The sequence below is a fragment of the Gastrolobium bilobum genome, unplaced genomic scaffold (genome assembly GCF_033153095.1).
Source record: "Gastrolobium bilobum isolate Gb01-03AN ecotype WA unplaced genomic scaffold, APGP_CSIRO_Gbil_v1 utg8637, whole genome shotgun sequence".
In the NCBI taxonomy this organism is placed as follows: Eukaryota; Viridiplantae; Streptophyta; class Magnoliopsida; order Fabales; family Fabaceae; genus Gastrolobium; species Gastrolobium bilobum.
Genome location: NW_026898325.1, coordinates 316772 through 331953, shown reverse-complemented (window position 1 = coordinate 331953; position 15182 = coordinate 316772). Strand labels below are relative to the sequence as shown.

The 15182-nt window shown below is 35.8% G+C and overlaps 1 protein-coding gene across 1 annotated transcript; it reads left to right on the top strand.

The window, feature by feature from the left end:
• The first annotated feature begins 25 nt into the window (after nucleotides 1-25).
• On the top strand, nucleotides 26-11263 carry LOC133314901 (E3 ubiquitin-protein ligase UPL3-like). Its single transcript, XM_061516429.1, has 18 exons — nucleotides 26-1212; nucleotides 1398-1508; nucleotides 1629-1745; nucleotides 1909-2079; nucleotides 2166-2327; nucleotides 2499-2747; nucleotides 2883-3004; nucleotides 3085-4513; nucleotides 5596-5694; nucleotides 6837-8435; nucleotides 8527-8751; nucleotides 8835-8939; nucleotides 9692-9772; nucleotides 9870-9938; nucleotides 10038-10166; nucleotides 10305-10427; nucleotides 10684-10908; nucleotides 11083-11263. The coding sequence occupies exons 1-17, from the start codon at nucleotides 379-381 to the stop codon at nucleotides 10747-10749; spliced, it is 5691 nt and encodes a 1896-aa protein (XP_061372413.1). The 5' UTR covers nucleotides 26-378; the 3' UTR covers nucleotides 10750-10908; nucleotides 11083-11263.
• The last annotated feature ends 3919 nt before the right edge of the window (nucleotides 11264-15182 follow it).

Genomic DNA, 15182 nt, shown 5'->3' with positions numbered 1-15182 from the left:
TAAACATATAAATTGGCAAAGAAAGTTGCGTGCGTGTATAAAGTATTTCTCTGCCTTGTCTCTCTTCCTTTATTCTTCTTAGGGTTTTCACGCACCGCTTTCTTCTCTCTGTAGACTCTGCGTGATACAATTGCTGGCACCGGAGATTCTCAATTCATTACATCCTTGTTCCAAAACCTCATTCAATTAATAATTTAAGGGTTCCTACGAGTAGAAGTACCTACAGGGAATTTTTTCTTTAATTTTGGGGGGGTTTCGAATTAGGGTTTTCGCTGATTTAATTTAATCTTTTCTTTGAAGAAGAGAGATGCAACGGATTAATCGATCGAAGAGAGTGAGAGATTGGTGAGACAAATTAAGGGGTGGGTGGGTTTTTGTATGGAAACTCGGAGCCGGAAGCGGGCGGAGGCTTCCTCAGCTGCCCCATCGTCGTCGTCCACCGGTCGTTCTAGCAAGCGCGCTCGTGTTTCTTCCAATTCTTCTTCTTCTTCGATTCCCAACGCCACTGTTGCTGTCAACACTCGTTCTCGTTCGTCCAGGATTAACAACAACTCTGCTCCACCCATGGACCCCACCAACGAATCCTCTGGGTCGCGCCGTGATCGCCGGGGCAAGAATTTGGATAGGGAAAATCCCGATAAAGGGAAGGAGAAAGAACATGATGTTAAGATGAGGGATTTAGAGCGAGGGTTGGGGTTAAACATGGAAAGCGGAGGTGCTGGGGATGACGATGATAACGACAGTGAGGGTGGCGTGGGAATTTTGCATCAGAATTTGACGTCTGCGAGTAGTGCACTTCAAGGGCTTCTCCGGAAACTTGGTGCTGGTTTGGATGATCTGCTTCCGTCATCGGGTATGAGTGGTTCTGCATCGACATCTCACCAGAGTGGTAGGCTGAAGAAAATTTTGTCTGGGTTGCGGGCTGATGGGGAGGAAGGAAAGCAGGTTGAGGCATTGACGCAGCTTTGTGATATGCTTTCAATTGGCACTGAAGAATCCCTTAGTACATTCTCTGTTGATTCCTTCGTTCCTGTGCTCGTGGGGTTGCTTAATCATGAGAACAATCCTGATATCATGCTTCTCGCAGCCAGGGCCCTAACTCATCTCTGCGATGTGCTCCCTTCCTCTTGTGCTGCTGTTGTGCATTATGGTGCAGTGTCAATGTTCTGCGCAAGATTGCTTACCATAGAGTATATGGACTTAGCTGAGCAGGTTGTTTCCTAGTCAATCACTTTTACTTGATTAATTAATGTGTAGCTAAAAGGGTATGCATTTGTGTTTTAAGTAAGTTTAAAGATGACCTATCTGTCTGGATATGGGGTTCTTATTATTTGATAGTCCTTGTGGTGCTTTGCTTGATCCTGAATGCTGATACGTGTGATTGTTGACATGAACAGTCTCTTCAAGCTCTAAAGAAGATTTCTCAGGAGCACCCAACTGCCTGTCTTCGAGCTGGTGCACTGATGGCCGTGCTTTCTTATTTGGATTTCTTCTCAACAGGAGTTCAGGTAAGTCATTGATGAAGTCCCTGCATCTAGAGGATGAATGTAGTTTTCAACTGTCATAATTCTTTTTGTACTCAGTACCCTTTGTCAGTAATCCTATACTGACATAATTATATAATTCAGCGGGTGGCATTGTCTACTGCTGCAAATATGTGCAAGAAGCTTCCTTCTGATGCAGCTGACTTTGTGATGGAAGCTGTTCCTCTTTTGACAAACCTCCTTCAGTACCATGATTCCAAGGTAAGGGTGGCATATTTTGTTCTCATACTTGTCATATAACGGAAATTACATTTCCCTTGCTATTCCCTCACAGGAAATTTTTTCTGTGAAATCACGATCCGTAGAGCTGACTTTGGCAATTTTCTAGTTGTATCTTCGCAATATTGAATTTTTAATTTTGTAGGTCCTTGAACATGCCTCTGTCTGTTTGACTCGAATAGCCGAAGCATTTGCCTCATCTCCAGATAAATTAGATGAGTTGTGCAATCATGGACTGGTAACGCAAGCTGCCTCCCTCATTTCTACCAACAGTTCTGGTGGTGGACAGGCTTCTCTCAGCACGCCAACATATACTGTATGTGTAGTCTTTGGCTCTATGCTATTAAATCCAATATTTTTACCCGTGGTAGGTTTTACCTTTGACTTCATTGGCATATGCAGGGTTTAATCCGACTTCTTTCCACATGTGCAAGTGGGTCTCCTCTCGGAGCTAAAACGTTGCTTCTTCTTGGAATTAGTCGTATTCTTAAAGATATACTATCTGGTTCTGGAATTTCCTTTAATGCCTCTGTTTCCCCTGCACTGAGTAGGCCAGCAGAGCAGGTATAGCATAGCGTACTTTGGAGTTCTCTTGGTCAATTATTTGTAGTTTTATCTGTCTATGATTCATTCAATAGATTGTGAAATTAAACCCATCATTTAAATCCTTGAAAAATTTTCAGTTCTCTTCTGTTAAGAGATGAAGTTATTCTAATGCTCTTTTCCAATATATAGATATTTGAAATTGTGAATCTGGCAAATGAGCTTCTGCCTCCATTGCCACAAGGAACCATTTCCCTTCCAGTCAGCTCCAACTTGTTTGTGAAAGGGTCTGTTGTGAAAAAGTCTCCTGCAAGTAGTTCTGGGATACAAGAAGACACAAATGGAAATGTTCACGAGATGTCAGCTCGTGAGAAATTATTAAATGATCAGCCTGAGCTACTTCAGCAATTTGAGATGGATCTGCTTCCAGTTTTAATGCAGGTGCAATGTTGAAATTTTTTCCATAGTTAAAATGTTCAAATTTTACTTTGTAATTTTTTTATTCTTTTTGAAAAATTGGCTCTGTTTCCTTGACTTCCATGGCTGATTAATTGCATTGGCTTGCTTTTGTATCAGATATATGGTTCCAGTGTTAATGGTCCTGTTCGCCACAAATGTCTTTCTGTCATTGGAAAATTGATGTATTTCAGCACAGCTGAGATGATTCAGTCTTTGTTGAGTGTGACAAATATATCAAGGTATGTAGAAATTTTTATTTGGTTTCTATCACTGTATATTCTCAGTAGAAAACTCATGTATTGTCACTTTGATGATATAGTTTCTTAGCTGGCGTGTTGGCATGGAAAGATCCGCATGTTTTGGTTCCGGCATTGCAAATTGCGGAAATTCTTATGGAAAAGCTTCCTAGAACTTTCTCTAAGATGTTTGTCAGAGAAGGTGTGGTCCATGCAGTTGACCAACTTATTTTGGCTGGAAATTCAACCAATGTGTCTACACAAGCATCATCTGCCGAGAAGGATAATGATTCTGCATCTGGAACATTATCTCGCTCTCGGCGCTATCGCCTACGCAGTGGTAACTCAAATCCCGAGGCAAATCCTTTGGAAGATTTGAAGAGTCCAGTTCCAGTAAATGTTGGTTTGCCACCAAGTTCTGTAGAAACTCCGACTATTAATTCAAGTGTTCGTGTATCTGTCAGCTCAGCTGCTAGAGCTTTTAAAGATAAGTACTTTCCTTCTGATCCTGGGGCTGTTGAAGTGGGTGTTAGTGATGATCTTTTGCATCTGAAAAATCTTTGCATGAAGTTGAACACTGGTGTTGATGACCAAAGAACTAAGGCAAAGGGAAAAGTTAAAGCTTCTGGATTTGGTCTGGACAATAGTTCTACTAACATGGAAGAGTTTTTGATTGGGGTGATATCTGATATGCTAAAGGAACTTGGTAAAGGAGATGGTGTATCAACTTTTGAATTTATTGGTAGTGGTGTTGTTGCAGCTTTGCTGAACTATTTTTCATGTGGACATTTCTCTAAAGATCGAACCTCAGAAACCAATCTTCCTAAGCTTCGCCAACAAGCACTTACAAGGTTTAAGTCATTTGTAGCTGTTGCTCTACCTTCCAGTATTGACAATGGGGCTGTTGCTCCTATGACAGTCTTGGTTCAGAAGCTTCAAAATGCTTTGTCCTCCTTGGAACGTTTCCCTGTTGTGCTGAGTCATTCATCTCGGTCATCTAGTGGAAGTGCACGTCTTTCCTCTGGACTAGGTGCATTATCTCAGCCCTTCAAGTTGCGTCTGTGTCGAGCCCAAGGTGAAAAGTCACTTAGGGATTATTCATCCAATGTTGTACTGATTGATCCATTAGCAAGTTTAGCTGCCATTGAGGAATTTCTCTGGCCCCGTATCCAGCGTGGTGAATCTGGTCAAAAGGCTGCTGTAGCAACTGAGAATTCCGAGTCTGGAACAACTCCTACTGGAGCAGGTGTTTCATCTCCTCCAACTTATACTCCCTCCACTACCCGTCGGCATTCTACCAGATCCAGATCATCTGTTAATATAGGAGATACACCTAGAAAAGAAACATCTCAAGATAAAAACATGAGCTCATCTAAGGGAAAGGGCAAAGCTGTTTTGAAGCCTGCACAGGAGGAAGCAAAAGGACCCCAAACAAGGAACGCTGCACGCAGAAGAGCAGCTATTGATAAAGATGCTCAAATGAAACCTGAAAATGGTGACTCAACTTCTGAGGTGTGCTGCTGAATTCTCGGAATTAGTCATGAAAATTGAATAATTTAATCCAAATTGGTTTATAACATTGAATTATTTAATCTTTGTTGCATTCTGTTTATGCTTTTGCTTCTTCTCTCTTGTTAGATATAAAAACCATTTATGAGTCTTCATCTTACAGATTAAGCTTTTAGGAAAGTTGGTTCTTGACATGGAATAGAGCCTCTATGTCCAAATGGTCAGGAGTTTGATTCCTGCCACCTCCATTCTTCTAAATAAAAGTTGAATTTTAGCACAAGGTAGGGTGGGAATGTGTAGTGTCCACACTTTAAGCCCAAAGTGCTCTTGCGTGGGGGGCTAGATTAGATTTAAAAACCACTCATGAACCTTCACCTAACAACTTAAGCTTTTGGGAGAGTTGAATTTTGCTTACTTTGACCACTTATGAAGGTAGTAGATGTGGGTGGAAGATCTGACTGTATATTGTCAGCCTTTTTTTAATGGAGAGATAATTAACAGTCTCATTTTAATAGACCTAAACATGGTATGTTTCATTTTGCATGACCAACTTATGAAGAGTTTCTGCAATGCAGAGTTATCAGAGAGTATTATCTTCCTGAAATCACTATATTTTGTTGTCATTTGATCATGCAAATGATTTACCTCTGCAATTTTGTTTTATAAATGGCTGTTAGTTATTGTTGAGATATATAGTCTCACATTGGTTGTATGAGCAACTAATGTTGAGTTTATAAGGCCTTGGGCACTCTCACCCTTTGAGCTAGCTTTTGGGGTGGTGTATCCCAAGGTTCTTTACAGTTATAATCACCTAACTTATATGCATCCAGTTTCTTATATATCTACCCTAAGCCCTCCTTTGAGCATTTTGCTGAGTTGTTAACTTTTTTCCATGATTGATTTTTTTATATTTTTGTGCTAAAGTTTAGTCGATGCCTTTAATAGATGGTGGCTTTTACTGGTTTGGATTAAAATGATGTTTTTATTTGATGTGTCAACTTTAGTGTCTTATTATGAGCTGTGGCTTTTTCTGTTTAAGTCCTTTCTATCCTTTGACATTATTTTCCATTGCTTTTGTCGTGTAGGATGAAGAATTGGATATATCTCCTGTTGAGATTGATGAGGCTTTGGTGCTTGAAGATGATGATATTTCTGATGACGATGACGACGACGACCATGAAGATGTATGTTTCTTCTTCTGCTAAGATTTTATCTTACTGTCTTAGTGATTCTTTTATCAGTGTCTCATTTAGACAATTAGGAGTTCTGTTAGCATCTTCTTTGCTTTTCTGTCCTATCTATTTCTTTTACTTCAGATTTAATGCGACTTTTGATTTGTTAAATTTCTGGGTGGATTTGGATTTTTATTATCTCTAGTCTCTACTTCCAGTGATGTCGTTCTTCTATCTTCTTCTTTGAAAAGTTTTATCAGACATAAATGCTATAATTGTAGCTATTAATTTTAGCAATCATCCTTATCATTATCATTAGTTATTGTTGCCAAGATTGAAAACTAACATTTTGGTATTGCATCCCTTCCCACACTTTAGTTTTATCAAACAGAAATGCCAGGATTTTTTTTTATTACATATTTTAATAATCACCATATAATCATGGTTAATTTTTGTTTACCAAGATTGGATACTATCATTTAGTTCAGCTCCATGCTGTTAGCAAACCTCCAATAAAAAAGGTGTATATTAGAAAGTACAAGGGTGAGTGCCGCAGATTAGAACCAAATTCTGTTATCAACAACTGTCTAATTGACAGCTAACAGAATATGATCTCAATGGATGGAAGTAGGATGTGGTGTCAATTGAAAAGGGGAGTTTTTTTGTGTGGAACAAAAGATGGGGAGAGCCACAACTCTCGACATTCTGGAAGCTGTGTTAGAGTAGCTGATTCATTGTTATTCCTCGTAATTCCTTTGTGCAGTTCACACTCTATCCTTGATTCTATTTCAGATTGATTCAGATTCAGGGAGAGGAGGGTCCATCAATAATATTCATTTTCCCATTTTCAATCAGATCAAGTTTCTATTATGTTGAAATTATAGGGATTTAAGTAGAGGAGGGAAAGAGAGAGCTACTTTGAATAGTAGAATATAATATTGATATATGGTGAGCAATATAAGAGAAGATCTAAGAAAATAAATTACTCTAAAGCTACAATGAAGTTATTATGTGATATTTTTCATATATTCTGACATATTACATCCATATTTGCAATTGAATTTCATCATACAGAAATGTTATTATTGTTTCTTATATATCTTAATAACCACCAGATAATGCACCCTCAGCTTGTTTTAATTTTATTGATACAGGTGCTGAGGGATGATTCTCTTCCTGTTTGCTTGCCTGACAAAGTACATGATGTGAAGTTGGGTGACTCAACTGAGGAGAGTACTGTTGCTCCAACAACAAGTGATAGCCAGACTAATGCAGCCTCAGGTTCTAGCAGCAAAGTTGGTACAGGCAGGGGATCTGACTCTGTTGATTTTAGGAGTGGCTATTCTTCTGGCTCAAGGGGTGCAATGTCATTTGCTGCTGCTGCTATGGCTGGACTTGGATATGCTAATAGCAGAGGTTTCAGGGGTGGCAGAGATAGGCATGGGCGCCTGTTGTTTGGCAGTTCTAATGATCCTCCAAAGTTGATTTTTACTGCTGGTGGGAAGCAGCTTAATAGGCATTTGACTATATATCAGGCAATTCAAAGACAGCTTGTGCTAGATGAAGATGATGATGAGAGGCTTGCTGGCAGTGACTATGTATCCAGTGAGGGAAGTAGTCTGTGGGGTGATATTTACACCATCACTTATCAGAGGGCGGAAAACCAGACAGATAAGGCCCCTACTGGAGGATCAAGTTCAAATACTGCAAAATCTGCCAAATCTGGGTCTGCCTCAAATTCCAGTTCTGAAGCTAAGTTGCATCAAACATCTGTTCTAGACAGTATAGTGCAGGGAGAATTGCCCTGTGATCTGGAAAAATCTAATCCTACCTACAATATTTTGGCCCTACTGCGTGTGCTGGAGGGTTTGAACCATCTTGCGCCTCGTTTGAGGGCCCAGGTGGTTTCTGATAGCTTTGCTGAGGGAAAAGTCTTGGATTTAGATGAGCTAGGTATTACCACCGGTGCTAGGGTGCTTCCGGAGGAATTCATAAGTAGCAAGCTTACCCCAAAATTGGCTAGGCAAATACAAGATGCCCTTGCGCTATGCAGTGGGAGTCTTCCCTTGTGGTGTTACCAGTTGACTAAAGCATGCCCTTTCTTGTTTCCTTTTGAGACCCGGCGGCAGTACTTTTATTCAACTGCCTTTGGGTTATCTCGTGCACTGTATCGACTTCAGCAGCTGCAGGGTGCGGATGGTGTTGGTTCAACTAATGAAAGAGAGATGAGAGTTGGGAGGTTGCAGCGCCAAAAGGTTCGTGTCTCTCGAAATCGCATTTTGGATTCTGCTACAAAAGTTATGGAGATGTATTCTAGCCAAAAAGCTGTACTTGAAGTAGAATACTTTGGTGAAGTTGGCACTGGCCTGGGTCCCACCCTTGAGTTTTATACAATCCTAAGTCATGACTTGCAAAAAGTTGGACTACAAATGTGGAGATCTTGTTCTTCAGAGAAACATCAAATGGAAATTGATGGAGATGAAAAGAAAATGAAAAGCCGTGAAGGCTCTGGACCTAATTTGGCTGGAGATGGAGAGCTTGTTCAATCTCCTCTCGGGTTGCTTGTTCAATCTCCTCTCGGGTTGTTTCCTCAGCCTTGGCCTTCAAATGCTGATGCATCAGAGGGTAGCCAGTTTTCAAAAGTGGTTGAGTATTTTCGGTTGTTAGGCCGTGTTATGGCTAAAGCTCTTCAAGATGGACGACTATTGGATCTGCCATTGTCTGTGGCATTTTATAAGCTTGTTCTTGGTCAAGTATGTTATGTAATATTGATGTGTTATGTGTATAGTTAATCTGAAGGCCAATTTATTCTATTTTATATATCTAACAGTCAATTTGTTGCAGGATCTTGATTTGCATGACATTCTTTTCATTGATGCTGAGCTTGGGAAGACTTTGCAAGAGTTGAATGCCCTTGTTTGTAGGAGACATTATATAGAATCTATTGGTGGTAACAATACTGATACAATTACAAACCTATATTTTCGTGGCACCCCAATTGTAGATCTCTGCTTGGATTTTACACTTCCTGGTTATCCCGAATACATCTTGAAACCAGGAGATGAAATTGTATGCAGTTAAACCCTGAGCCACTCTATAGATTTTGGTTGTTGTGTTATTAAATTTCTTTTAACTTCCTGTTGAATTTTCAGGTTGATGTCAACAATGTAGAGGATTACATATCCTTGGTGGTTGATGCAACTGTAAAGACTGGAATCATGCGTCAAATGGAAGCATTTAGAGCAGGGTTTAACCAGGTTGTATGTCTGTCTTAATTAGTTCATTTATCTTAAAGCATGCACACAAGAGGCGCCGAGCCTGGAGCAGTGATAAAACTGCTCATTTGTGATTGAAAGGTCACGGGCTTAAATCCGAAAAACATCTTTGCAAATATGTAAGGTTAAGGCTGCATGCATACTCGCTAGTCTGGTTTAATGGGGAATGGTTTATTTTATTTATTTATTTATTTATCTTAAAGCATGCACCTTGATTGCAAAATCCGGATATTCATAATACTGAAATCTTATCCTTCTGCTTTAGTTCCTGAGTTTTTGAATTAGAGCTTTTGAGTTTACCTGATGCATTACGTTTGTTTGGTAACATATCATTGAGATTCTTAAGGGGTGTTCCGTTTCACTGGAAGTTATAAATGTTTTAGTGATATCCGAAATGTTTTAGTACTTATCTAGCCTCGATCTCATGCTTGAATATTTCATTTGGGAGGTTACAAAATGTATATTCCTGTTCTTTAACTTATATTGGTACCCGAATGCCAACCCTACATTCCCTGCACAAAAAAGAAATTGCAATATTCAGTTATTGGATATCAAAATTTGATATTCTGAAGATTTTGTTTGTGAAATGAGTGGGTGATGATGGTTATGCTGGCCTCTCTTTTGTGGATGAGAGGAGCAGGACATTGTTGGTGGGACAAGTAGGATGAAATTTTACTCATTTTATTAGTTCAGAACTATACTAAACATCAGTCACCTGCACACGTTCAATGCAGGTTTTTGACATCTCATCTTTACAAATTTTTACTCCCCAAGAACTGGACAATTTGCTTTGTGGCCGCAGAGAGTTGTGGGAGGTAATTTTTTCCCAAATATATTATTGCTTTTAAACAATAAATAAATTTTACAACAGGACATTATAATCACGAGTTTTTTGTTAAAAAAATTCTGCAGGCGGAGACACTTGCTGATCATATAAAATTTGACCATGGGTACACTGCAAAGAGCCCTGCCATTGTTAATGTATGATTCTTTTCCCAATCAATTATAAGGACTATTACATATTATTTAAAACTTGGGTTAGTTATATGCAATGCTTGTCATGTTGGCTGCTATTTTCAGTTACTTGAAATTATGGGAGAGTTCACACCGGAGCAGCAGCGTGCCTTCTGTCAATTTGTTACTGGTGCACCTAGGCTGCCACCTGGTGGGCTGGCAGTTCTAAATCCAAAACTAACGATTGTGAGGAAGGTATGGAAATATATTTTTGATATCTTTATCGTGTACTTGATGTTTACTTTTCGTATATTATTTTCTTGTTTTTCTTTGCATGTTAGGATTTGATGTTACATCTGGATTAATGGCATTGTTTTACATGTCTGGGTGCAGCTTTCGTCAACTGCAGTTAATACATCATCTAATGGAAATGGGCCTTCAGAACCAGCAGATGATGACTTGCCTAGTGTGATGACATGCGCTAATTACCTGAAGCTTCCTCCTTACTCTACCAAGGTACTGTAATACGGCGTGAAGGGAAATGATTTTCGCATAAAATGTCTTCATACCATTCCTTACACCTTGTTTGGGGATAAAGATATATTGTTGGAATGTGTGTTACGATAGTGTAATGATAGCTAATGAAATCGGTGTGAAAATAAAAATTTTGTAACATAAATTGTTCATTAAATTATCATTCATGTCCAAGCGTATTGATTACTTATGCTATTGCATATTTTGGTACTGATTATTGATGTCCAATTTAAAACAGGAAATTATGTACAAGAAGCTACTTTATGCAATCAGTGAAGGCCAGGGATCCTTTGATTTATCTTGAGTTTCTTGAACTAACCAACCTAACCCTGTATATTAAGTAGATGGAATCAGGGTTTATTCTCGAGGCTCAATTATTTGTTGGTTGCATGTACTGTCCTCCTCGCTTCTCAGATAATGGTCTCACTTTGGGTGCTCGATGCAAAGTAGTGGCATAGTTCAGGTCAGTTGACCCTTTTTGTCATTAAGATTGGATCTCTCTGTTCTCATAAATCATATTCTTTCTGCTGCAGCATGTAAACCATTTATTTTTCCCTAGGTAGCTCGTACGCCCTTCTGTTATTCTTCCTTTTTTTGTTTTTGACAAACTAATAAGGATTTCTTCCGTACATGGCAGTTGAATCGGGTCGCCACATTTCCAAGGTGTAAGGGAATTTAAGGAGTTATTTTTTAATTTTAGCTCTTAGGACGTGTAAATAAAATAGGAATGTTGAAATTTTGATTTTCTATTTTTAAAATTTTTCATTATTCCGTTTAAGTCAAATTATTGCAGTTATCATGTAAGAAAATTTGATAAAGAGAAGAGAAATAATTTGAAATATTATGCTTTATGATCTCATTATGTTATGAGTTCTGAAATGTGGAAATCCAATGTGGTAAAATTTTGTCTATTTCACAACGAGGAAGTTATCCACGGATATAAATTGTGATATGAAGCATTATAATATTGATTTCTCTGTGTGTTGATCTGATTGATCTACTTTTATTTATATATTAATTAGAGAAATCCCCTTATGGCTTATTCTTTATTTTTTTAAAGAATGATTAAAAAAAATGAGGTTCAAATGTTTTTGAATTAATTATGTATATTTTTTTTTTAGTTTTTAAATATATTTTTAAATTCTTTTCTAAATTTAAAATTGTTTACATGATTTAAGTTGTATTTTCTAATCAAATTACAAGGACTTAATGTGATTGTGTACCAAGTAATAAATTCAATGCTTGTTTATTTGGGTTTTGCTCGTCCGAACATGTGATTTCTACGGTAAGTAATGTTTGGAGCAAATTTTAGCAATGATTATACAAAAAATATTTTTGCAGTTAATATAGATAAGTTATTTGCGTTTATTTTCAAAATAACGTTTTGGGATTGAAAAATTAAAAAATTATAATTATAAAGATTATAATAATTTTAAAATAAATTAAAATTATAAAATCACCATGATATTCGTCTCAAAATGATGTTATATTAGGCTTATTACAAATAATTTCTTTGCATTAACTGCAGAAAAAACGAACCAATTACTATTTTCCCCATACATCTACTACTAACGGTAAAAAAAATCAGTTAGTTTGGTGCTTCGATATTATTTTGGTACAAATATTTAAATAAACTTGTATCTTAATAATTTTAGTTAAACGTATGTCATTTTGTTATCTTTTTATGAAAAAAATAATAATAATGAGTTTTGCTGTTCAACATTCATTATATGTTTTCTTCCTTTTAAGACATCTCTTACATTATTTTAATCATTTTCTTGTCTTTTATTCTCTATAATTTTCCTCTCCAGTTTTTTGGGCAAACATGAATGTGTCCTTTTTTTCTGGTCTAGTAAGTATGTATAATTTAAGGGTTCATTTAATCTTATGTTGAAGGAGAGATCTTCTCTCATGTTGTGACACATATGTGGTGGGACCCGCCATTTAAAAAAAAGAAAAATGAATGTCACGATTTTCGATGAGTGTGTAAGAGGTAAAATTACTCTTATACAACATAAGAATAGTTTTTGCCATAGGTTAACATTTAGTCCGAACAAGAATATAAACAATGGGCTTTATTTTTATTATGTTACATAACATAAAATTATCTTCCTACACACACAAATTTTATATGGGATCCACTTTAAATTTTTTTCTCTTTTTTCTATTCTCTCTCCTCTCTCTTCCTTTTGTGAGAGTAGGAAGTTTGTTCTTATGTTATGTTATATAACAAAAACATTTCTCATAAGAGAGAATTTAATATTTAGTGTGCGATATCGGCTTCGGATAAAGTCGTTTAATTATTAAAAAATAAGAGAGAATTTAAAATCTTTCGGTCCCCGATATCCAAAATTTTCAAAAAGTAATAACTGTTTTTTAAGTGCATTCGCACTTCTATATCTATAAGAAAAACGAGTACAATACTTAAAACTAAAATCAGGTTTCAATTTAATATTTCTATAATTAGAAATCATTTCGAAAATTTGAAAATATAATTAGCTGTATTGCTTCGGTTTTAGTTGGGCTGAGACAACTGTTGATAAGATTGGCATGTTCGATTGTATTCTGATTTTTTTATTTTTAAAATTATTTTGTAAAATAGTTACAAAATCAGATGTTTTTTGTTTTTTTTGTTTTGAAAATTGAAATTTAAGACGCAAAACAAAAATAATACGTACATATTCTCTAAATTTGATTCTAAAAATAAAAAAAATAATTATAATTTTAAATTTAAATTTTTTTTATACAAAACAGGCTATATCAAACGGTTTTTATTTTTATTTTTTTGTTCTAAAAAACCAAAAAGCTGTTTTTAAAAATAATATTAAAACAGAGCAAATATTTCTTTTATTGCTGGATAAATTTGGTGGAGTCAAGTCGGATCAAAAGGATAATTCAAATTTAATATAATTGATAAAGTTATAACAATTTCGTATTAGTTGATCAACTTATTTAGTAATAACAACCATATTTTCATCTCCATACTTTAATAAAGAAAACATATAATCTTTACTCTCACTTTTATTAAAAAATTTAGAAAAGCTTGTTTATTTATTTATCTAACAACTTGGTAAAACATACGACGTTATAAAATTATCAGGTTATATTTTGAAAAAAAAAAAACTACTCTTTTTATTTTTCTTATTCTTTCTCTCTCTATAAATTTTCTTTTTAACTTTGTAATTCATTACTTCTAAGTTCTAATAATCAAAAGATGTGGGGGGGGGGGGGGGGGGGGGGGGGGGGGGGGGGGGAAGGCAGTTTTTATCCTACCCTTAATCTATTTTGAAAATACATTGCAAATGATTTTTCCTATAAATTTTATTTTATTTTTCGTAAATCACCAAAAATCTCGATTTTTAATTCACTCTTAAATAAGGTACTACGAATGCACTAATAATCAAGATTTCATAAGATTGGATTTTAAAGGATTTTAATAGAATTTATACGATTTTAAATGACAATATAGATTTATAATATTTTAAAAAATGAATTTTTAATAAACATTCAAAATTACAAGGGTCAATAAAAAAATAACAAAGAAATGCAATGATATTAATAAAAAAAATCTAATATAATTTTCTCAATCAGTAAAATTCATGATAAAATTTCGTTTAAATTTTTTTTTAATTGATGTTGTAAACCTTACTAATAGCTTGAAAAATTATTTTTTAAATTTTCAAAAAATCTAAAAAATCTGCTGTTTTGAGATGAATTAAATTAAAATTTTGTTGAGTTTGTTGTTTTTAGGTTGTTTTGTGATGAAAATTGCTCAAAAATATGCTATTTTTGAGCTTTGACGAAGCTCCCATAGCGGAACCTGATTTCGAGTGGGTCGACCCGTCAAAGGAAGAAGAAGACACTGCAAAAGAGAAATCTCAAGAAACCCTAAGGGTTAGGATGAGATTGTGAAAGAGACATCCTATTTATATTTCTCACTAAAAAGTCTCACGAAATTCAAATTAGTCCATTAAAATTTTTAGAAATCTCAATCCAATACATTTCCTAAATCAAAATATAATTACTACTTGACATATTATCCCATATATAACTTCTAACCTTACTAGCAATCAAACAACCAACATGGAATGTTCCTCCACCCCCCGCAAAAGTCAAAAAATAAAAATAAAAAACAAAAAATGGCAAAAAAGCAGAAGCCAATTTTTTTTATTTTTTTATTGATTCCGAAGGGATAACAGTTGATATATAATATGGACGTTTGGTAGAGGTTTTAGTTGTAGATGCTCATGTAACCTCACTGGTATTCTCTCTTGACCATGTTTGGTACAAGAGCTAAAGAAATATAACCAGGCAAATCTTTTGTCCAGCATTTTGGTTTCTTTGCAAAATTTGAAGGAATTTATTGTTCCAGAAAATCACTTGCGATGTATTTTGGGATTTGCTCGGAAATGGAGAAAATGAGCGCAAAATGGAGACAAAAATGACCCTGAGATGTACGGTTGTCATCAGTCTCTTTCCTTTATTTGAGATTCAAAAATTAAAGGGTTACTTTTGTAATTTTAACCCATTTTCCATCAATATTTTATCTTTAACCAAATATAGACTTAGAAAACTTAATTTTTTCGGTAATATTTCGCTCTACCAATCAACTTTTTTTCAACTTTATCAACAAATTTACTTTTTCATCATTTCTCTAGTAATTATATTTACTTGGTTAAAAATAATTTCTCCTCTACCATACACGCGTGATACCTCTAGATGTTCTTACCGCAAACA